This window comes from Chaetodon auriga, chromosome 17, assembly GCF_051107435.1.
Source record: "Chaetodon auriga isolate fChaAug3 chromosome 17, fChaAug3.hap1, whole genome shotgun sequence".
In the NCBI taxonomy this organism is placed as follows: domain Eukaryota; kingdom Metazoa; phylum Chordata; class Actinopteri; order Chaetodontiformes; family Chaetodontidae; genus Chaetodon; species Chaetodon auriga.
Window position 1 is genome coordinate 18421250 of NC_135090.1, and position 22451 is coordinate 18443700.

Here is a 22451-nt window from a genome sequence, read left to right on the forward strand (position 1 = left end):
CAAACTCCAATCCTCAGCTCCAATAAGACCGTAATATAAAAAGTATGGATCGCTGCTGCAAGTGTATGAGATAAATAAAAAGATCTCGTTCTCAAATGTATGCCCGTGGACTGTCAACACACATGCAGCGCGTCCGGTGTTACGCACGTGCACTGACCCATGCGAGCAGCGCAGGCGCGTCCACCCGCCCACACAGTTGCCCACGGCAGTCCCACGCAAAGTTCATTTGCATGCGCAATCATTTCCCATACGCTCGGTGCTAGTCGAAAGGTGGGTGTTGTGTAATAAAGCAGTAAATAATATAAAATCAGTCCCAGAGAGAGAGGTTTAATAAGTTCACACGGTGGAGGGGAGAGAGAGAAGGAGCCGCGAACCGGCTGGAGAAGGCAACTGGAAGTTGGCGTCGTACGTGGATAGAAGGCGTTAACCTCGTAACTCGTGGATAAGTACCAAGTAGTACAAGTACAAGAGGCCCGTGCGGTCGTAAGGTTGGAGGAGCGAGTGAGCTCTGAAGGCCGGCCGATCATTTCTTTGCACCAGAGAAGTGAAGTTAAAGAGCAGACGGATAATTGGCTGAATTGAGTTTTCACAGCACTTTACTGGGACTAGTTTCTGCCAAAGAAATAGTCCCTATGAGAGCCGCTCGTGGCGAGGTCTGTCAGCTGACTCTGAGAAGAGATGGTGCTGTTGGATTTTCTTTGCTTTGAGCAGCACAAGTGAATTCCTGTTGTCTTCCATCGTGTTCAGGAAACACAAGTTATGTTTGCTTTGTGTTTCACACCCAAATACATTGTTTGTATCCTTGAGGTCAAATGAATGTGCTGATTGCATTTATTTTTTAGTTTTTAGGATAGAAACAAAGACAAAAAAACAAGTTTAGATACTAACAAAGACCCTTTTAAATTCAGAAAAATAGGGATATAAAACCTTTTTTTAAAAGTAGATGTTCTGGTAAATTCCAACTACTTTCCATGGAATATCTGCCTTTATCTTACTTTAGTAAGACTGTCACAAAGGCAGCGTTTCAAATTAAAAGTCAAATTGTTCTTTTTAACTATGATGTAATATGTGTTTGTGCTAAACCTTTCGGTCGTGTGATCGTTAGTGTGCTGTATGTCGTCCAGTAAGTAACAGGTTGTGCTTTTAGAAACAATGTGAGTATTACATAGTTTGTCCACCAGAGGGCGCTGATGAGTTTTAATTTTTTAACTGTAAAATTTAGCGCGTTTCTATCAGCTGATGTTTAATTACTGGAGCTTTTAAACTCTCAAATATCGATATCGGCCTGGAAACTCCCGCGTCGATCCGGCTGCGATGTGGATTTTAGTTTTTACATTCAACCCAAAACAGGAGACAAGGACAAAAAACATTTGCTTGTATTGGAGATTTTTTAATAACACATTTCAATATTGCAACAGCCATCAGATTTTCTTCTAACAGGTAAAAATCATCAAAAAACTAACGAAAAAAAGAAACTTTTTTTTTTTCAGTTTTATATTCCAAACACCAGAGTTTCTTGGCTATGGCCCTAAAATTCAAACAAATAAAACCCTTACACAGTGAGCAGATATTATATTCAACACATTGTTCTTCAAACAAATTATAAAAATAGATTTAGCATTTTCAAATACATATTTACAGTATTAAACATAGATCGTAATGGTCACAGTAACAGAGAGGGGAGACGGATCCAGTTTCATTCATCATGGTGATGAGGTCCGGGTCGTTAGCGGCTGCGTGTGTGCGTCTTTGAGTGTGTGTGTGTGTGTGTGTGTGTGAGAGAGAGAGGGACCGTCAGTGTTTCTTCAGATATGTCGACGTGCGTGATCACACCTATAAGGACGTTTGAGTTTATTTCATTTGACGAAACGGTTACAGAGGGAGAAGGAGAGCACGAGGAGCAAGAACCAAAAAAAAAAGAAAAGTCATTTTGTACCAAATACAAACCAGTTACAATATTCCCGCCAAAAACATATATATGTATCGTGAAACTAATCAAATAATGCCCCGATAAACTTCTTCCTTCAAGGCTCCTGTAATGAAATAGGGCAGAAAAGGCGAGGGGGGGGGGGGGCGATCACTGTACAGAGAGGATTCTGGGAGTTATCTGGAAAAAAGTGCAACCACATCGTATGGCAGAGCATGATATTAACAGCAACATGAAACGAAACAAACAGCCACAAAGAAAAAAACAGAAGTCCGTATGACATTCCTCAGTACTGTATCCACACTGCAACACACACACTGTAATGCATACAGCAGATCCAATGATGATGGACGTAACGTTAACTGTATCAAATCCAGTGTTCAACGATACACAGATACTGTGTGCTGACAGTAAAAATCCTCCAGTGTTCCTCTCACTTCCTGTGTACAAAACAAGTCGTCTGCTCAGGTATAAACTCAGTCATATAATAAATCGACAGAACAGAAACAAAAACAAGAGGAGACGCCGCTTTGCTTAACATTTTCTTTTTTTTTTAAATACTAGTTGAATAAATAAACCTTCCTAACCTCTTCTCTGGAGAGATTTGTGCTCCAGTCTGTAAACATAAATAAATATGGATAAATATCTGAATCGGGCCATCTTCCAGAGTTGGCCTGCGCTCTATACAGAGTATTCAACATGGTGGTGAGGGAGGCTTTGGAGAGGAGGATTATGTTACCGAGATGACATCCAGCAGGCGAAAAGGGAAAATTAGATGTTTTAAGTGCACGGAGAAAACAACTTCAAAAGCACGGAGGAGGAGAGAAAGATAAAGAAAATAGAAGCGAGAGTAGCGAAGCAGACGGCGACATACAGCAAATTAATGAACAATCAAACACACCTTTCCAACCACCGGCTTTACAATTGTGTCCCGCAGCGTTTGTTTAACCGTCAGAGGCCCCAGAGAAAAGGAAAAGCAGGCGGATATTCCTGAAACTACAGCGTCTCATCGCCCATAACGCACTGCAGCTCTGTTCATCCGTCAGCGCGCTTTAAGACTGTATCTGGGACTCAACGCTCTGCCTTTGAGGCCTCGTCCAGCTCCTCTGACCCCGCTGGACCCTCCACGTGGGACAGCACAGTCTTCTTAAGCTGCTGCTCTGAAACCCAAGGTTACATTCCAGCCATGTTTCCCTCAGAAACGCTCCTTTACCACCTGATATGAGATCAGCTCTGACGTACAATGACATGATTATCTCAGTAAATCAGTTCCTGTTTGATGTGAAATCAGTTCTGAGGAGAAGCTAATCTGATCCCAGGCCAGTCAAATGGATCCTGGCTCGGTCGACATATTGTCAGCGAATCAATGTTGTGGTAAAGGGAAATTCCACCCAAAGTCTAAATGTTTCTTTGAGTGCGAGTTCATAACCGGCGTGTTTGCGGCGTAGAACATCTGCGCGCCTCCTGCAGCTCGGAGGTCAGCTTCAGACCGCCCGTCCTGCTACAGACAGTATCTCATTTGTCCTCACGCACTGATCCACAGCCAGTGACGCAGTTATCGAAGGTCAAAGTGCAGACAGGGGTCACAAAAAGAAAAAGGTCACGTGACATCACTCCTCTGCTATCCCCCCCAGTCGAGACGAGAACGCCGCTCGCCTCTGGGGAGGCTCATAGAAAAAAGGAAGTAAGGAATCAAGGAAGGCATGAGGGAGTGTGGGAAGGAGGAGTATATAGAGGAGTGGAGTTAGCTGAAAGATCTGCTCGCCTTTCCTTCAGTTTGGGAGAGCTCCCTCTCCTCTTCTCCAGCCCATCATCCATCTGCACGTAACGCGTGGCTCTGCAGCAGCAGCGTGGCGCCGGGTGGGTCGACTGTTCGTTAGACCTGCACGCCGCGGCCGTGCATTTGGATGACCTGGGCTCTGAGGGTCTGGATGGCGGCCAGGATCAGCTTCTGGTGCTCAAGGGAAGTGATGCCGAGGCTCAGTACGTCTCTGTGGACACAGAGGTCAGGATTTACCAAGAGTAGTAAAAAAGATGAGAAATGTAGTGAACAATGAGCCATTGTTTTAAAGCGCCTGGAATCTTTTTCTCTACAACATCAAATATGACTAAAATCAGCAATGCTTAATATTTATTAACAGTGCAGGTCATCATACTTAGGTACAAATATTACTAAATCCTGATTCGTGCTCTTCAATATATGTGACATCACTATTTTCTGCCTTAGCCCCACCCACTTCAGACTGTCACAGAATCTCACAAAAACAGAAACTTCTGTGATAAAACAACCAAAAATAGTCATAAATTTGGCATCAAATTTTGTGTTAGATGTAAGTTTAAAATCTGTTGACCCGACAACCACGCCCAACTGTGATGTCACAGTGTACTGACACACCCAGGAGTACATTAGTGCATCACAAGGTGGGAAGTTAAACCCATTGGACGTATGAAAAAAGACAAGATTTTCGACTGTTACGGTGCTCCTCAAAAATGTTAATATCAAATAAATTTGAATATTTCTCCATGTGATAAACCAGAATTGAACAAATACAACAGGACTGATGTAGCTCCTAAGAAAACAACATGGAGATGTCCTCATAGCACTTTATATATCTTCTATGTCTATTTCATTCTAAGGCTGCAACAAACTAATACTTTCATTCTTGATTTATCTATAAATTCTTTGGTGAAATTACATTATAATGTCCGAAGCTCAAGCTAAAATGTCCATCAAACCAGTTTATTTTCTTAAATAAAGCCTCACCGTTGAGATTTTAGAAGCAGAGAACGTTTAGGATTATTTAACAATTAATGGATCATCAGAATATCTGCTGATTCTTTTTCTCTTAATGAACTGATTGTATCAGCTCTGATGTATTCGTTTTTTGAGCTCACCTCTCATTTATACAAATATTATCTGTTCATAGTAAAGAATCAAAGAAGCAATATGAGGAAAGAGAGTGATCTGCTCATGCAGTTATCTGTTTAATGATGCGGTCTCTTATTATCTCACTCAGCCAGCCTCTCTCAAACAGGAAATGAAGGGTCACTGAGGCAGGCTGCTATAAAGCCACTTACTGTACAGTCATTCGTGCCACAGACTCCAGGTAGCAGTATCCTGCAGCAGTGAAGTTGTCCTTGTATCGGCCCATGTCGACCGCATCCAGCCACTCTCCCACTGAGTTAAAGGACGGGAAGGAGGGAAGAGGCCTCTCTGCTAGCGTGATGGATGAACTCAGGGTTCTAGAGGACAGCAAATAGGGTTGATAGCTCGGAGGAATTTGTAGAAATGAATGCATACGGCGCACATATTACCCGACCTTACCTGCGTGCCAGTGTGGAGGAACCGATGCCGTCAGGGGAGCGAATGCTCTTGCTGAGGGCCGAGTGGATCTGGCTGAAGGTGGGCCTCTCTGTCCTCTCCTTCTGCCAGCAGTCCAGCATCAGCTGATGGAGGTGTGGGGGGCAGTTAACCGGAGCCGGCAGCCTGAAACCGTCCTCGATGGCCTTGATCACCTGGAGGATGTGCAGAGGAAGGAAAACGATGATATCAGTTCAGAAGATTTGGATTAGCGTTGGGATTTTTCAGTAGTTCTACTATAACTGGATAAACTCCCAAAAGAGCCTGTTTGTGACCGATGGGGCAGGATGTGTTTGTCCTACTTAAAGAAGTTAGGCAAGGTATTGAAAACTTGCTTTTCTTTACAGTGGGGTTGCTTTGCCAAAAATAGAAGCTTTTGGACAGTCCAGGTCCTACCTGGATAAATAAGAGCAGAAAAGTGCTGGTGCTTTCATTTCCTCTTTCTTATCTAATTACACCACCTATAATGTTCCATTGCATTGTTTTCCTTGTTGGTAACTGAACTTACTTTGAGGCAGCATCCTTTAAGGTCACCTTACGAATCAGCATCAGCTGCAAAACAAACAGAATTTCGCAGAGATGCTGCTAACCTAAACACTATGAGCTGAATACAGATCTGCAGAATGGCTCCACTAAAAACTACGACAAAGAGCTGGAAGCGTACAGCAAATAGGCAGCTATTATCTGAAAGAGGAGACAGACGAAACAATGCAAAATCCATCAGGACTGACTGACTTTGAGCTTTGGAAGGTCACTCAACAGGATATTCGGTATGTCTTCGTGTCACTTCAGAGGATATTTGATGGGGTATCACAACAGTTGGGCTCCTATCAGCCGAAAACTGTATTAGAGCATTTTAATTTCCTATAATACGATATGTATTAGACCCGTCAATAAAAACACCCACACAGGCTCGAAATATTAGAGACAATACTCTGAGATGAAACCAAAAGACCATGAGAGCCACAGAAAAGATAAGCTGCTAAATAAAATGATTCCACCTATTCCTGTGAAACCTCAGCATCCCTCCAGACCGCCTCAGTGCTCCTCCATCCAACTAACCGTAACACCTCACCAGAGACCTCCTCTCAGTATATTTAGGCACATGGCGATACGTCCTCCTCCCGAGTCACTGAGGACTACAATCTCCTGAAAGGAGGAAGTAAAGCCAGAGCATAATCACAAGGAATGACATCCATCAGTGGCATTATTTCCTAAAACACTCTCTCTTCTGTCTACCTGCTCGCCCCCTCGCCCCCATCCTCTCAGCCCTTTAAGCTCCCATCTCACTAAAGAGCATTCATAAAATGCTTTTCAGCATTTGGCATTTTCCGTTTAATCAAAGTCGGTGGGTAAAGGTCGCGATGGATCACAGGTGGACAGGCCGACCAACAGTTTCGTTATGATATAATGTATCAATTTAAAGTGGATTAATATCCCCGGCGCTCTACAAGCTCGACCTTTGCCCCCTCAATTGGAAAGTTTGATAATATGAACCCGGCTGAGGGGAAACTTTCTCCTGCTTTGTGAAAGGGCAGCAGAGGAGAGAACAAAGGACTGGAAAAAGCTGGCTATTCTTGTGCCTCCTGAATAACTCATGCATATTAATTTTGGACGTTCAAAAATGGAACATGCTAATAATCCGTTGCTTTTTAACTATGCACCTGCCTGCATGAAGCGTCGGCATTATTTAACGATGGCGGTAATTTTGAGAGGGCATTAGCATGATTAAGCTTTTGGACTTGATGATGATAATTCTTAAAATTATCAGCATCTTCTCAGACGTTGCGATGCTCTGCGTGTTGTCGCCTCCAATAAAAATACCACAAAGAATAATAATCTGCTCTGGTCTCCTCAGCAGACTTGCGTCATGCTTTCAGCCGCACTTTAGATGCATGACTTCCTCCAGAAAAAAGAATAAAAGCAACCTTTTATTTATTTATTTATTTTTTTTTTTTGAAGGACAAAGAGGAAGGAGTGACGACAGCACAACACAGCACCCACCCACATTGACTTGGAAATTATAGGTTTCTTGTGACAAGCAGGGTCCTATCGACAGGACAATCTCTTCAACCCTCAAATAGCAGCAAGCGTTTTACATTTCCTGAAAGAATTTTTCCAGAGGGATTTTTTAAACACTTTTAAGAGTGGGATGGCACTCGGGGACAGGCAGAGGCCACTGGAAGGGGATCAATGCGTCCTTAAGAGAAAACAGGATTGGTCATGGAGCTGATGCAGACTTAAAGAGGGGGACTTAGGCCCTGCAAAAGCTTTCAGAGGTACTGTGGCTTCTTGGCTTTCTTTTAATAAGATCCAAGCAGGGCATGGATTCATTGATAGAGGGAGGTGAAAGAGAGAGTGAAGGGATATAAAGGCAATGACTGGAGAGATTAATGGAAAGCACCCTCCTATCTCTCACACACACTTACATCCTGGTTGCCCATGTCCCAGTAGGGTCTCTCTCCATAGGACATGACCTCCCACATGACGATGCCGAAGCTCCAGACATCTGAGGCCGAGGAGAAGCGGTGGTACTGGATGGCCTCCGGAGCGGTCCACAGCACCACGCTCTTCCCACCGTGCTGCGGGAGCCAAGCGGGGAGGTAAGACACGGCGTAAAAAAAGGGTGTGGAGAGTTCACAAAAGTAACGCTTTAATATTCTCTTTGAAGAGCTTTGAACATATTTTCAGGAGATCAAAAGAATCTTTAGAGGAGTGAGTTCACCTTCACTGGAACCCAAAAATATCCAGGGAAGTCAAGCGCCGAAATATTTTTCCTCCGACAGCTTAATTACATGACCTGAGCTGAACCACACGTGACGCGTGTTAACTCTCTTCTGGTCCAAGGCTCATTAAAAGTATCACCCCTACATGTGTGAACTTCCTACCGACAGGCTTTGTGCCTCTTTGAGGGTCATTAATTGGAAAGTGGAATGTGAAAGTGAAGCTAAAATATCCAGTAAAGTTGACCTTTTCACTGTCTCTTACCAGCGTGGTGTAGATGGCCTCGATCTTGTCCTCCTGAAGAGGTCTGAAGCCAGATACCTTGCAGCCCAGGTTGGAGTTAACCAGCACCTGAGATTGGGAAAACAAACTGATTAGCATTGGTTCCATTTGGAGGAGAAACAATCTCAGCGTGGGAGCTCGCCGCCCCGGTGGGCAGAGCTCTTATCGTACCAGGGACAATTGATTGTTTACAAGAACAAATGCTCCTGTTCTTCATTTTCCGCAATGTGGCCACTGCGTTTGCAGTCTGACAGACGGGCTCTTTTAGGAAAATGCCACACGGCGAAACCTGGAAGTGACAAAACTAGAGTATTGTCATGTTCAGCTTCGTGTATCACTCAAATGAAAACCTGCAGGCGGGTGATTGTCAAAGACGTTTGCAGACAAGGACAAATTGTATTCTGTAACCCACCTGAGAAAACTTGCAATAGACTGTGACATACATCACCCTACACCCTCTCCCCTATCATCGCCTCCCACCTGCTCCCTTACCTTGTGTGCGGCGAGCCGTTTGTGGACGAAGCCCATTTCAGTGAGGTACTTCATCCCTGATGCCACCCCGGTCAGCATATCCATCAGCTGCATCACACTCAGCTGGCCCTCGTGCTTCTGGGGTTACGGGAGGCAGAGGGAACCGAAGAAAGGAGGTCGAAAATTAGAAAAAAATGAATAAATAAAAGGAGAGAAGAACAGGGAGGAAAAGGAAAGGAAAGAGGAGGGTGAGTGTACACAGTACGCATGTACTGATCCCAAAAAAGGCGACACATCTGTTACTACAGTACAATGTTGCGCTCACTGAGCTGAATCCCTTTATTTGCGGGATAAAAACAAACAGGCCATTAATTCATATCATTATAAACCACGCCGCAGTGGTTCACAGAGCAGAGGGGCACAATAACTGTTTACAGCAGCTTACAGCATCTTTAAGCAGAAAACACTCCATTTGTGCGGTTAATTATGTTACGTTTTCCTCTTTAAAGCAATAAGCACGAGCACCGCTCCCCCAGGCCTGCACTGTTCTAATAGTGAATTTAGGTTTATTAGAATAAAATGCCTGGTTTGTGAAAGGGTTCAAAAACAAAATCTGGAGGCTTAATTTTGCTATTAAATGATGAGCAGGCGTGTGTGAGTTTAAGATAAATGCATGAACACACACACAGGCTGCACAAAACCTTACCCTAAGGAAGGAATCTAAGGCTCCATTAGACAAGCTCTCCACTATGATCATCATGGTGTTACCTGGAGAAAGACAAAGAGAGCAAGACAGACGAGTGTATGATTAAATGAAACTGAGGTAAAATGGAGAGAATCCAGTGAAAAAACGAGAGAGAGGTAATAGAGACGGAGACACGGAGAGGGAGGGAGGGAGAGAATAGAGTGAGTCTAGTCCACTTGGCAGCGCGGCAGGCTTTGTGCAAAGCCATCCCTCACCCACTGAACTGTGGTGAAGTCGGGAGAACCTGTGAGCTGCCCTGGCTGTCTCAGCAAGTTTAACGACCCTCAAACACACACACACACACACACACACAATCTGTGCACGAGCGTACACACAGAGCAACACGGTCCAGGTATGCACGTTCATATACACCACAGGCGTGCTCACAAACATACACACTGTGCCCGGGCGCAGATGGCAGGGATCCAGCCGTGCTATGAAGTGCACAGAGGAGGAAAATAAGACTGCAGCAGTTGGAGGAGAGAAGGAGAAAGGAGCAGTGGATTATGGGAGGTTGAGACAGTAAGATAAACCTTGATATATACGTAAACAACTTGATATCTAAAAAGTACATGTCTGCGATAACAGGCCGTCAGTCCTGACAGTTCTTGCAGGCGTATTACAGAAATGATAACTTGGCATTGTAATATCCACAATTCATGGTTTGCCAGTAATACTGAGCTTTCAGGAAGCTATTTGGAAAGGTGACCAACAACACTCTGCAAGTGTGAGTCAGCACAGAGAGACTGCCATAATACGATGCCAGCCATCATGTAATTCATTGGAGTGGGTTTAGCTGTGTGTCGGTGCGAAGGCAGGGAGACAAAGCAGAAACTAACACCTTCGTCACGTGGTTACCTGCGAAAAACATTTCACAGGATGTCACCTAAGTTTGCAAATCCTGACAGAACCGCAGAGGAAGGACGGGAGTTATAAGTGCTGCGTGCTGCCTCACACAAACACAAATTCATGCAGTCACACACACTTACTTGTAAGTCATAATTTGAATACATATTAAAAAGCAAATCCTTGAACTTTACTGTACCCTCCTGTTCAAACAGGCTGAGGCAAAACTCTCATATGTGGACTCAATCAGGCTGCCGGAGCAGGCGATGAGAACTGAAATATTCACTTGTTGAGGGAACAAATATCACATATTTCTTGCAGGGAAAGAAATAGAGCGCAAACATCGTGGCAGCCGAGGATCCAGAGGCTTTCATGACAAAAGGTGTCGAGGTCATCTGAAATGCTACTCAATCCACAAATGCCAACTGAGCCAGGATTAACCATCAGTAGATTATTTTCAATAACACACTCTGGTAATGGGCCCACTGAAACCATACAGACTGTAAAATGAAACCGTTCAAAGAGAAACTGATACAGAATCAGGAGCGCCGCTTCCTGTCACGTCAACGCACGACTTTCTGCTGTTCCTCGAAATCTCCATGTTTTGAGAGGGAATACGTAAACGTGCCCTAATAAGCATGAAAGCAAACACAGTAACTTCTAATACATGTGTGCAGATACCATGGCCACTGACAGTGCTGGATTCTGATTGGCTGGAACAGGACACCTGTGATCTATGTGTTCAGTTCTAAGTTAATGCACCAGTATTAAACTGTATATAAAAGACATTCTGCTATTAGCACTTATACTAAAGCCCTGATTCCAGAAAAAAAAACATTGGGACTTATAATAAACTGAAAACAACATAAAGAGAATATATTAAATGTTTTACCTCATCAGCTTCATTGATTGTAAGTTGAGGAGAGGAGGAAGCTTTTTAATGGGACACACCCGTGATGTCATGCGGTCTTGAATTACAGTGAAAGGGTGGGAAGATTAGTAAGGAGGCGGGTGCTGATTGCAGGTGGTGGAAGGATGGAGGAGGGCTGAGTGTGGGTCTGGTGGGGGGTAAGTGATGTAAAGCAGGTGATTTGTATTCTAACAGTCGGTAGGAGTGTGTGTGTGCACTGTTTGTGTGCATGGATGTGTGATTTCATGCCAAGTGAGGAGGTAAGCAAGCAGGTGTGTGTGTGTGTGTGTCAATGATGGTGAAAGAGAAAGTGAGCATATGGGACTGACTTTGTATGTGTGTCAGGGAGCGTGCACGTGAGTTGTGTGTGTGTGTGTGTGTGTGTGTGTGTGTGTTTGTGCACATGATGGTAGGAGAGATTGGAGTGGATCTCAGGGCCCCGCTGGGTCTCTAGCACCAATTACTACCCTGCACATCTGCTGCCATCCTACTGAGCACAGAGTGTGTTCGGGCACCATGCCCACACACACACACACACACTGGCGCACACACACGCCACACTGAGCATCACTGCGGCAGTAACAAAAACTTCACAAACTCTTTAAAGCTTCTGCTTTCACCTGCCATTCCCATTAACCTCTACCTCATCTTCTCTGTCTCTCATGTCTTTTTCCTCCGTCTCGTCTCTTCAACTTTTTTTCCCCTCCTCCTCCTTCCATCCTGCTTTCGCTCCAGGACCTCAATTGCTATCTGTCAGCGGAAAATGGGCCTTGATGTGGCTCAGCTGCTGCTAGCGTACGACATCCATCCCGCCATCCCCGCTCTCTACTCTTCAACCTCCTCTTCTTTTCCGCCCTCCCGTGCCGCCCTCTTCGCTGCGAGCGCTGACCCCCTCCGCTCGTGTGATATTGAAGTGGTCGGAGTATCGCAGTGCTCCTCCCGATCCTCTCTTCTCCACCTGTCTGTCGCCTTTGCTACGCCTCCAGTTTTCTTCCCATCTCTCTCCGTAGTTACGAGGAGTGATGACCTCCTCCGCACGTGTGATATTGAAATGGTCAAATTCCAATTCCCTGTTTTACCCCGCTCTGCTTTCTCTACAGCCTCCTGTCCCTTCTTCCTTGGTGATGGAGGTAATGAATGGTCAAACTATCCTCCTTTGATCCTCAATAACCTGGACACCCCCCCCCATGCTTCCTTTCATCTTCACCTGCTCTCCTTTTGTTTCCCTGTTCTTTTCCCAGTGGTATCACCTTCCTCCCGAACCTCCTTTCACCTTCTGCTTCACCTCCCTCCCATCCTCCTTACCGGTGGTGATGACGCCCTCCAGCCGGATGATGTTGGAGTGATCAAACTGGCCCAGGATGCCGGCCTCGCTGAGAAAGGAGCGCCGCTGTTTGTCCGAGCAGCCGGCCCTTAACGTCTTTATGGCCACCGGCAGCTCTCGCTTACTGGGCAGCTTCAGGCAGCCACGACACACCTCCCCAAAGTCGCCTGTAGGGGGAGACAGACGTACAGAGGTCATGATCCCCTGATCGTTAACAATCAGATGGGATGGAGACAGAACGGGGCAAAGTGTTGCAGGTTAGCCTGATGATGTGGAGTCATACCTGTGCACAGATGAAAAGAAAGTGTGGAGGAATGAACGGGGGGGGGGGGGCTGCTGCAGAATCAGATCGAGAAATACAAACTTATCGAGGAGGAAGAGAGATGACGCAAATGAACAGATACTATTGAGAGCAGAGAGAGAGAAGGAGAGACATGAAATACAAAGGGATCAAAGAGAGATCAAAGAGGGGGTAGGGCGCAGGTGAAGCAGTGGAACATCGAGTAGGGCAAATCTAACAAGCCAGAGGAGCAGAGCTCGATTTTGGCACAGATCCGTAAGATGCCTGGTTTCTTCAATTTGTCTGCGGGCACGTTGAGGGAAAGTGCAAAAATACCTTGAGCTGCCTCAAGATGAGTGCAGCTGTTCACACTGTGGTTTATCTTTGCATGTTTCACAGTAGAAATCTGGATGGCAGCAAGGTTAAGAATTCTTTCACTTCTGGTACCATTTTGCAAGACAGAATTTGATAATTGCCGTTCTGCACCCAATGCGACGCTCACACCCAGACAACCCTGATGACATGATTGGGGTTGTCTCAGCTTGATACTTGAAATTTCTAACAGTAGCCTTTGTTGTGAACTTGGCATGTGGAGTTTGCAAGAGGCAGAGTCCAGTGTTTTAGCAGTTTGGCCCATATTAAAGACGAAAAGTCAGGATTTCTCAGCCTTTGCTGCCTCGCAGCTTCAGAGAGCTCCAAAGTGCAGCGATCCTGCTTTGATCCCACGTACCTGTGTGCACAATCCTCTCTATCTTGATGCTCGAGTTGTCCAGCTCCTTGGCAAAGGCGTGCACGGCCTGCAGCAGGTCCTCGCAGGTCTCCGGGTCAATGTAAGTCCTCCGTGTTGGGATCTTAACTGAACACACAAACGAACAACATAAGACCTTGCGAGAATGAATCAAGCGTGCTGCTGAGACAAGACTTTCCACAGCCCATAAAATCAACAGGACAGCAGCACATCATTTACGGTCTGCATGCTAGTCTGCTAAGTGTAACAGCTAAAAGTCCCACCAGCGAAAACGTCCACATGAGGCACAGAATAGATGAAAGGAGCCTCTCTCAGATTCAGAGACCATTAAACTGTGTATGAGCAAATAAATACAGATAGCTAGCCTACTGTTTACTTAGGGTAGCGAGATGTCTGTGGCCCTGGCGGTACCTCTCTCGTAACACAAAGCAAAACATTTCTCATGTCTGCATCACTTTGTGCTCTGCTGAGGCTACAGTCAGCGGAGAAATTGGTATCTCTGCCTCCTTCAACAAAGATTTTCTCTCTGTGTGATTGTTGAGCATTAGACCAAAATGTTGTGTCTCGGAAAAAGCCCTTGCTCTTTGATGCGGACTGAAATCAATACCTCAGCTTTGCCACTGATGTTTGAGATAGCTGCAACATTTTCTGCCATCGAGCCTCACTGTTAACTGTAAACCTACAGTGGATATCTCAGTTTGACAGTTCCGCCAGTCATCTGTGGGATTAATAACCCGAAAATTCAAAAGACTTTGCGAGTAGCTTTAGGATGTTTTTTTTTTTTCCCCCTCATTTAAATTGATACAACACGCTCCTGCTTCTGTATTCACAACTTGTCTAATTCTCCGTTTTTGTTTGTTTTGACCTTGCGAACTCCAGAGGCAGCCAGATCAAAGGCTCCGAGCGCTCAAATCTGACTCTGGGTTCGCGGCGCACAGCTTTAGTCAGATCACAGGCCTCCTCCACGAGGGCTTTTTGTCTTTTCCGCTTGCTTCAAAAATGTTATCTCACTAACACACACACACACACACACACATATGCAAAACAGCAGACACGCACACACACACAATATAATCTTCAGTCAGAAACTGGGACAGGACATAATAGTCGGTGAAGCGCTGAGGCAGAGAAACCTGAAAGTGCCACGCTGCTTGTAGTACTTGCTGCTTTGTCGTTTCCTTTAAAGTTTGGGTGCTGCGTGGGATCTCCCACAAATAACAGCACTCTCTATCCACAATGTGGCATTTGATAAATAGCCTCGCCCACTATGCATCACCTTTATACTTAGATGCATTGTGGGATACACAACTCGTTAACATGCAGTACAAGAACAGGATAAAAACCTGGACTCCAACTTTCAGAGCAGATAAATTATTTCATCGTGGCCTATTCAGTCTTCAAAGAAAAAAAGTTAGCACTAACGATTACCTCGGCTAATTTTTTTCCGCCGCTTCTGTGACACTAATGAGACGCAACGATTGAATATTCCTGCTGACACTTTAAACCACAAGTGATATTGACCCCAACTGTTTGACTGTTTCCAGCAAAACAAAAGCACTCAATCGAGCCTCGTGTTTTATTTATCAACTGCCTATTGCTCAACGCTAACAACTAGCAAATAAACTAGCCAGCAGATAGCCAATAACCATTAATCAAGGGACTGTAGTTCTCAATTAGAAGACCTTTGACCCTTGTTACTACATGTTAAGGCTAATCTTCCAGGAAAAGGCCTGGTAGTTTTCCCAAAATCCGAGCAGAGGCTCTGAAATGTGATTACAGCTCGAGATCGACCTGAGGGATCCTTTACCGGCTGCCTCATAACGGCTTATTGATCCAACACGCGCATACTCGCTTGTGTGTACGCACGCGCTCGCAGATATGTTTGTGTACACGCACGCACACACATCGACAAATAAAGCCAAAAGTCCAATTATGAAGCAGATGAAACCTTCTCTATTCAAAGCCAGGGCCGAGCGGAGGATCGAAGACTCTTTCTGTCGAATGGGGTTTTAAAACTGGCTGCCTCCGACCAGCTGGGCGGCACGCAGAAGAGGGGCTGCTCACACGCCTCGTGAAATGAATTATACCGGCTGAAAATGGCCACATATATGACACACACAGATGCACGCTTCATTGGCTCTGTGGCTGATTAGTTTCAGGGTTAACTGTGTCACCGCCGTGAGCGATTGAGGGGAAACTTAAGCATGTTCACACTCGGCTGCGTAATCTCCAGTGGACCACCGAGGGAGCGTGCCCGGGCCCCAAATATGTTCATTCTAAAGGCCACAAACGCTTTATACTCGCCTTCCTATCTCTCTCCATTCATTTCCCCCGACACCTTCTCTCTCGGTCTCCTTCTTACATGCAATCAAACTCTGGATGGTATCTAAAACTGGTCCGTTAATGGAGATCGCAGATGAGCCTTTCATCCATCCCCCTCCATCGCATGTTTCTAGGTCACGTAGTCCGACATAAAACTAATGTTCTGAGCAGTGTCACTTATGATGAGTCTCTCCATCTCTGCCAGCTCACCTCTTCACTCTCCATCCCTCCTCCCCTCTTACCGAGCCCTTCACTCACTCATTCATTTAACCTCCTTCTTCCTCTACTTTATTACTCACACACTCATTTATTCGCTCAGTCCCGCTCTCCCCCCCCGTCCTCCCATGTTAAACTTCAGTCACGAAATGTGTTTCATGTCTTGCAGGCGGACAGATGGGAGGGGAGGAAAAACTTAAAATCAGGCGTACATGACACCCGCTCCCTCACACACACAGACCTGCAGAGCCGTGACAGCATGTTGTAGCAGGTCCACAGTCACGGAACAGGAAGTGGACTCAAGAGAGAGTGTGTGTGTGTCGGATAAAGAGAACAAAAACGTGTCTTTGTGCCTATTTATGCAAGTGTCCGTGTTCTACAAGAAAAAAAAAAAAAAAGAAGGTGTGTGTTTGAAAAACAGGCCAAAAACGTGTGTGTGTTTTTCTGTGTGTGTTGCGTGCTTGTCAGCTGTTGGCATGTCTTTGTTTGGGCAGAGTTAATTCCCAGCCGCATGGCTCCAGCTCATTATTCATCAGGCATAGTGCTCCAAACCTCTCCAGAGGGCTCAGCATGCTAGGAGATTAAACAACGCAAATGAGCACGCACACGCACGTGCGCACCCGCACACACACGCCACATTAGCAAAGCCCTGGCGCACAGACTCGCACACAAACAGGGAAAGATATGTCAAACTACTTCCATTCTGTCACTGTCAAACAAAAAGCCCATTGAGAGCCTGGTGAGCAGAGTTTGAAGGAAAAAAAAAAAAAAAACAGCATTTACAACCTTGTTCAACATCGTATACAACAACAACATTAAAACGTCCGTTGTGGAGGCGCAATCTCCTCTGCTGCCCGCCTCGTTCTGGAGCTTTCACCCTCCTTCTCCTTCTCCCCTCCCCCTGATCTCCAGCTCTTTATCTCTCCCCTCCTCCTGATTTCAATCTCTCTCCGTCAACCTCAGCCCCACACACCACCTAATGGACTGTGTCAGTGTGCTCAGAGTTGGCTAAGCATGCACTCAGAATTAAGAATTAATGCCGTGGCGCCAGTGCCTCAAAAGTCATCCGTAATGCAGGCGCGAGTGTGTATGCACATGCATTCCAGTACTTGGGACAGGACAGACAATTCCCCCCGTCCTCAGAGCTTGAACACCTACGGTTAACACACACACATGCAATATAATAGAGTGATCACCGCTGTCACTTACACTGGAAGTAAAGTTCCTCGTCTCCCTCTTGAGAAGCTTTGCTGTAGCCGCATTGTCTGCAAAGAGAAACAAAGTCAGGTATCAGACAGAGCTTTATCCCAGTTGGCAGACACAAACAAATACAAGCATCAGACGCTGTTTATCTTGCAACGTAGTAGATTACACGGAATGTGCAATAACTGTGAGATGAGGGAAAGCGAAGACAAGAGTATTGATAGTGGAGATGGAGAGGATACGGCGAGGCATTCGGAGAGACCCCCGATGCGACGGCGCTGATGAGCAGCCGAAACATCTGCGGCCGAGTAAGTGGAAATCCTGCCTGATTTGACTGAGCAAGTCACAGACACACACCGATAGGTCTGGAACTGATACGCTGCTGTTGTTTCACCCTGATGGAGTTTTTATGAAAAAGTTGAAGTCACACACACACACACACGGGCGACCGTGCTTTCCACACATATGTGCACACACAGTTATCTCTCATCCCCTGCCTCCACAGGGGGTCCAAAGAGGAGAGAGCTCTCTATGATCTGACTGCTGATGGCTTTTCGGCTTAGAGGAGAACTTGGCTCTCGGCGCTCACACGCACACAATCCACAAAAACACACACACACGTACTGTAAAGTGACAGATTAACAAGTGATGAGCAGACATTCTGGATGGCCTGCTCCCCCTTACTTGGATTAGAGCGAGGGATGAAAAACAAGAGGGATTCGGCCACGGAGTTGGCACAAGTTCTGATGGTGAGATCTGCAGTACATCAGAGGTTCTGCTAACAAACGGTGCTAATGAAAGCTAGTTTAAATACGTCCCAGGTATGTGTGGAAATACAAGATGGTAACCCTCCCAGCTGCAGTCTGAAGACCTGCAGCAGCATTCTAGTTTCCTGTGATGAGGACTGATGACACTGAGATGCACCGTCTGTACATCAGAAGTGAGGCTGTCCATGCACGTGTCTGCACACCTGCCGTGTGTGTGTGTTAGCGTGAACGTCAGAACACATCAGCGCTTCACACAGAACTGGAGCACAGCCGAGGGGGAGTTCACAGAGACTCTGACGGACCCACATTGTGTGTTTTAAATACGTGACTGTGTGTGCGTTCGTGCTTGATTCTTCACATTGCACACATGTGAAGAATCCTGCCTGTATTTATAGGCTTTCTTTGCATGTGCGTGTCCCTGTGAGATGCAATGGAGGCCGAGGCTGACACGTCTCTCAGCCCGTGTAGCAGCAGGGTCTGAGACAAGGTCAGGACCCCGTCTGTCAAAACACACCAGCAGACACATGCAGCACAGATCCTCAGGGCAGGACAGAGATACCAGACAGGGGAGAGGAGACGAGAATTAATAGATAAGGGAGCACAGCGGAAAAGGGAGCGAGCTGGGGAGCGGGAGGGAGATGAGGACGGAGGGCATGGCGGCAGCGAGAGAACAAGATGCAAGAGACGTAAGGGGGAAACGAGGTGAGGGAGAGGAGTGGAGAACATGACATGGGGATGAGGGCAAAGCTGTGGATAAATCATTGAGGAAAAAATGTGAGGAAGTCGGGAGATGGAGAGGCAGAGGAAGTGACAAGAAAATAAGAGGTTACGGGTAAGAGGATAATTGGGCAGAAGGGTATGCAAGGAAGGAGAAAGAGTTGAAGAGGCATACAATATAGCCCATAAAGTACATGGTTAGGGGCAGAGGAAGGAGCAAGGAGAAAGAAAGGATGGAAGGGAGGATTGCAGGGTAGGAATGGATGGTAGAAGATGAAGGAAGCAAGGCAGTGATGGGAAACGTCAGCTGGGACATACAGCAGGGAGAGTTAACAGACTGACGGGAGGCGAAACAGCAAGCAGACGTACAGGAATCATAGATTTAAGGGGACAAGTTGAGTGAGGAGACGAGGAGGCAACTAAGCCTTGAAGGAAGGAAGGAAGGAAGGAAGGAAGGAAGGAAGAAGAAGAAGAAGAATAATTGGCAGGGCTGCGTGAAGGCAAAGTCGCATGACTTGATTCCATTTCCATTACTTCCTTTGAAATGTCACAGATGTGACAAAAATGAAATAGCAGATGCAAAGTAGCTCTTTTTGGAGGCTGGCTTCTTTTTGGGCGTGAATTCAGCGGTAACAGTCTCCATCACAATTTTAAGTTCATTTCAGATACAGTACTGAGGATATAATACGGAATTGGGCCAAACAGCTTGACAAAAAGGGAAGAAAAGGAGAAATGGTTTTGGCTTATTATCATTCTCTTGGTATGAAGAAAGCTGGAGACGGAAGAAAAAGAAGAGAGGAGGTGGCAGGACAAAGTGGGAGGAAATGAAAGGAGGAGAAAGAGGTGGGGGGGGGGAGGGGGAGTGCAGACATGCCAGTGTACCTGGGCATCAGCTGTGTGAAGGGAGGAAGAGGAGAAAGAAGAGGAGGAGGAGGAGGAAGAGTGGAGAAGGAGGTCGAGAGCAGCACCACGCTAGCAGGAGTTACATTGGAGGAGCTCGAGCAGACGCTGCTGGGGAAAAAAACAAGGGAGGGGAGGGGGAGCGCCGATGTCAGTGCTGGCTCTTTTCATTACTTTAAAACACAACTTTGGTTTGATGAACAGAGTCTTTTCTCCCAAATCTAATCGCTGGAAAATGGCGGATGCTGCCAAGAAAACATGCAGAAATGATAAAATGATCAGAAATAGGCATTGCTATGAAAACATATACTCTTTATTTTGAAAATACAGCCTAAAGTCTACTTAACCCTCCCCAAGCTGGCTCCAATTTTTTGCTTTTTTACTTGAATTCTGGACCAATTTTTCTTTTTATTTCACGCTTCAGAAGAACCAGATGGCAGAAAGAAATGTGCCGATGCCAAAACACTGAAGAGTCTGTCCAAACTCGCCGACTCAGCCTCATCAAATGTTAATTTTGGCAAGAATTTGCGTCTTGGATTTAGATTTTTCAACGTGCGCTCCGCATTAAATGAACAAATGTGATGACTGAAAACTTAAAGATTTTGTCTTAAAGGTTAAATTCAACCTTTTTTTGTCAACAAATCACACAAAAAGACCTCTCCGACCAGCCTGTCTGTGGCACTGAAGACGCGGTGGAACGCGGCTGAAATCGCATGTTGTCTACACTGGTCATCATGATTTTGGATGACACAATTACCACTAACCCTTTACCGGTATGCATCTCGAAAGCAAATTTAAATATTTGCTAATTTTCAAGTGAATCATCATTCGTGCAGCCCACACACACACACACACACACTCGTGTTTTCAGCGAGAACTTTAAAGCAAAAGAAAAGGAGCGGATTCCATGTAAATGAAGACTATTCACCGCCCGCTCTTTCCTCTCCATACCTGAATTCGACCTTTAAAATAAAGTGCCGTTATGGAAATAATATGAATAATAGGCGAAAGAACCAGAATAGAATCCTCGCTGACAGGTAAAGGGAAGCAGAGGGAATTTAGGCCAGCAGAGACTTATGTAGGGCACACACATGGAAAATTAGGGATTTTGAAAAAGGCCCTTTTCACTTTTATCCATCATCAAGTTTTAATCACGTGACACCCTTGTTTTCTGCTCTCGAGTCGACCCTGCTGATCACACAAACCTTCTCTCTTCTTGCACCAAAGGTGAAGACTAGTTTTCAGTTTGGGTTAAGACTCATGAACAGGTCCATGCTTCCAAACGCAGTAATGATTTATTCATTTGTGGCAGGTGACTAATAACTGGAAGCATATTTCTAAATTGGATACAGAGCTCCATTTAAAGGCATTTAAAATAGAAGATGTCTGTGTCTGGTGGTAGGGGGGCTTTCTGAGACATGAAAGCACTGATCTGTAGAAGACACAAAGGAAAGTCCACTACAGAGCTGGAGACCTTTTCTCTTGACCTCCCCTCCTCTCCCTCGTCTCATTTTTCCCCCTTCGAAGCCCACTTTCTGCCACTGTGTCGCCAGGAGTCAATGGCCCTATGAAATGACCCTCCGCCTTAATTCCCGCTTCTTCCTCTCTTCTTGATCTCCTCTGCGTCTCCGGCTCGGGATAACTTGTTTCTCACTCTCGAGGCACAGGCGTACACACACACACACACACACACACACACACACACACACACTCTGAGTCCCGAGGCACACACATGCACGCTGATGTGGCCAGTGGAGGGTAAACAATCCCTGCACTGACCAGCCGAGCCTGGGCTTCTTCTTGGAGAATGTCTGGGCAATGTCCTGGAACTCTGGTTCTATCAAACTCTGTCAGGCACCAATGGACTCTGTGTGTGTGTGTGTGTGTGTGTGTGAGAGAGAGTGTGAGAGTGTGTGTGTGTGTGTGTGTGTGTTTTCCTCCATTATTATTCTCCACATTATTCCTACTGAGAGTTGTGAATAATTTCCCATGTACGTCACAGTAATGAGGCATGACTCTTACAAAGGACACTGACGGAGAGGAGAAAAAAAAGAAGCACTGCTCACTGCGCAGCAGCGTGTAACACGACGGCCATTATTAGACACCTGTAGCACCAGAAGTGCAACTGCATGGCTCTTTAACGAGACACAACACAGCATGAAGGACAACACGGAATAAAAATACTATGGGAAGCTGCTCCGGATGTTTTCGCTGTTATTTCACTTGACTTTTCACCTGAAGAGCCCATCTGTCGAGCTGTCAGTGTCGTACAAAAGTTGGGTCAAAATTTCTCTAATTATGAATAGTTAAGTGAGTAGAAGATGGGCTGAGCTCCAAAAGTCATGAAGTTAAAGATGACACATTTTCTTCAACATTTTAAGCAACGTTAGAACATTATTTTTGTTTTGTACAATTCGAGAGGGAACAAAAGGAAAGGAGCACCATACAAATGTTTGGCATGCCAAGAGGTTTGAGCTCTCAGATAATACCAAGGTCCCTGACTTTAATTAGCTCGTTAGGGCTATGGCTTGTTCGCAATCATTGTTAGGAAAGGCCAAGGGAAACGAATTTCAGAGCTTTTCAAGTACTCTGACTCCTCAAATCTTGTCCCAACAATCAGCAGCCATGTGCTCCTCTAAGCAGCTGCCCAGAACTCGGAAAGTTAAAATAATTGCTGCCCACAAAGCAGGAGAAGGCTTTGAGAAGAC

The 22451-nt window shown here is 45.7% G+C and overlaps 1 protein-coding gene across 2 annotated transcripts in view; it reads right to left on the reverse strand.

The window, feature by feature from the left end:
- Positions 1-1371: 1371 nt before the first annotated feature.
- The window catches only part of epha10 (EPH receptor A10), a 146319-nt gene continuing 125239 nt past the window's right edge, over positions 1372-22451 (reverse strand). Inside the window, exons 9-19 of one of the 2 annotated variants that reach the window (XM_076755216.1) lie at positions 19726-19854; positions 17366-17421; positions 13601-13726; positions 12572-12757; positions 9472-9533; positions 8787-8903; positions 8277-8363; positions 7718-7870; positions 5253-5443; positions 5006-5170; positions 1372-3918 (exon numbers count right to left, since the gene is read on the reverse strand). In XM_076755216.1, coding sequence (XP_076611331.1) covers positions 3804-3918; positions 5006-5170; positions 5253-5443; positions 7718-7870; positions 8277-8363; positions 8787-8903; positions 9472-9533; positions 12572-12757; positions 13601-13726; positions 17366-17421; positions 19726-19854 — 1387 coding nt within the window. In that variant the 3' untranslated portion in view covers positions 1372-3803. The remainder of the gene's footprint in view (positions 3919-5005; positions 5171-5252; positions 5444-7717; positions 7871-8276; positions 8364-8786; positions 8904-9471; positions 9534-12571; positions 12758-13600; positions 13727-17365; positions 17422-19725; positions 19855-22451) is intronic. The other variant, XM_076755217.1, reaches the window with a different exon arrangement.